This window comes from Phytophthora parasitica (genome assembly GCF_000247585.1).
Source record: "Phytophthora parasitica INRA-310 unplaced genomic scaffold supercont2.169, whole genome shotgun sequence".
In the NCBI taxonomy this organism is placed as follows: Eukaryota; Oomycota; class Peronosporomycetes; order Peronosporales; family Peronosporaceae; genus Phytophthora; species Phytophthora nicotianae.
Window position 1 is genome coordinate 3,482 of NW_008649155.1, and position 1,603 is coordinate 5,084.

General features: G+C 51.2%; 1 protein-coding gene across 1 annotated transcript; it reads right to left on the reverse strand.

The window, feature by feature from the left end:
- Window positions 1-120: 120 nt before the first annotated feature.
- PPTG_19744 (hypothetical protein) lies at window positions 121-1,540 on the reverse strand (the record flags this gene model as incomplete). The annotated part of the gene is made up of 1 exon (XM_008918267.1): window positions 121-1,540. One exon carries the CDS (start codon window positions 1,538-1,540, stop codon window positions 176-178), a length of 1,365 nt encoding a protein of 454 aa, XP_008916515.1. The 3' UTR covers window positions 121-175.
- Between the last annotated feature and the right edge of the window lie 63 nt (window positions 1,541-1,603).

The following is a 1,603-nucleotide window of genomic DNA, read 5'->3' on the forward strand; positions in this document are numbered from 1 at the left end:
TTATGTATCCATCCGCACGACCGACTTGATCGCGTCGAGCCTTTAACACATTATCCGAATTGGTGTGGATAAACAGATTCAACTTATCCTTTCACGGAAATGAAACACATACCAATTGCTGCATGTAGTCATTTCGTGTACTAAGTAAGCATTTAGCATGCTTTAAAAAAAATGTCTACCCCGAGTTGTGTAATGTTGCCGCTGGAACCTGGCCACATTTCAGGTTGGATACACACTTGCGAGGGTATAGTGATGGCGTCTTCTCAGTCTGGATTGTACTATGCGTGATACCCTTCGAGTGGAGGTAGCGCTGCGTTGAATGTAGCGCAGCCTCGACATCTTCCGCGACGATATGCACACTCAATGACGGCAGTCCAGCACTCAGCGACCAAATGTGCAAATCGTGTACTCCTACCACCGACCAACATCCTCGGAGTCCTAACTCGATTTCCTTTGTGTCGATACCCTCGGGACTCCCTTCCATTAAAATATGGACACTGTCACGAACGATTCCGACCGTCGTAAACAATACCAGTATCGAGAAGATGAACGTCGCGATCGGGTCTGCAATCTGCCATTCCGGTTTGAGCCAAATGATTCCGCCAGCGATGCAAACGCCGATACTCTGAATGAAGTCACCCAAGGCGTGAATATATGCCGACCGGATATTGAGGTTCTCCATGCTCTTTTTTGCCTTCGATTTCCCTTGTCCAGCCTCCAGATCTGTACCAGATGACTGCTTTACGTGCCCATGATCGTGTCTGTGCGAACGCCTTTCTCCATGCGAGTGGCCATGACTTTGAGGTGAAAGGCAATGGTAAATTCCGCCGTTATCACTGGAGTCGACGTCCAACAACTCAATGTCGTGCGTGTGATCATGGATTTCATCTACATGGTCATGCTCTTTATCGGAATGCCCGTGTCCATGCGAGTGTCCATGACTACCAGCCCCGTTGTGCGAATGACCATGGGCACCGCCTCCATGCGAATGACCGTGACCCAGGATTTGCATCAGCACCAGGTTTACCAGTAGTCCGATACAGGCCACGATAAACATCAACTTGCCGTCAACATATGCGGTTGGATTTGGTTTTAAGCACTCGATAAAGCGGATCACCGCTGCGTACACCAACACTCCCGTCAGCACCCAAAGCACCAGTACACTCGTAACAGCACCGATAACTTCCGTGCGTTGGAAACCGTAGCTCAATCGATTGGTAGCCGGGCGGGTGCTCATCCAGATAGCAAACAACGAGATGCAGAATGCCGCCACATCGGTAAGCAAGTGAGCGGCGTCCGCCATGATGGCCAGACTGCCGGCCAGGAAACCACCAACGACTTCAGCGACCATGAAAAAGACGGAGCACACACACGCCAACTGTAGTTTCCGCTGGGCACGCTGGGCGCTATCAGATAGCGGGATGCGGCGTGGTGACTCGATCAAAGCAGCATCTTTTGGTTGGTGACTCTTGGAACACGGACGGAGCAGCGCCCGAGCCCAGCCGAAGGAACTTGTTTTGGTGTGAGACGTGGTCGCCATTTTGGAGAATGGCTTCTGGTGAGCTCTGGAGTGGACGAGCTCAGTCCGTTATCATGTAAGTTG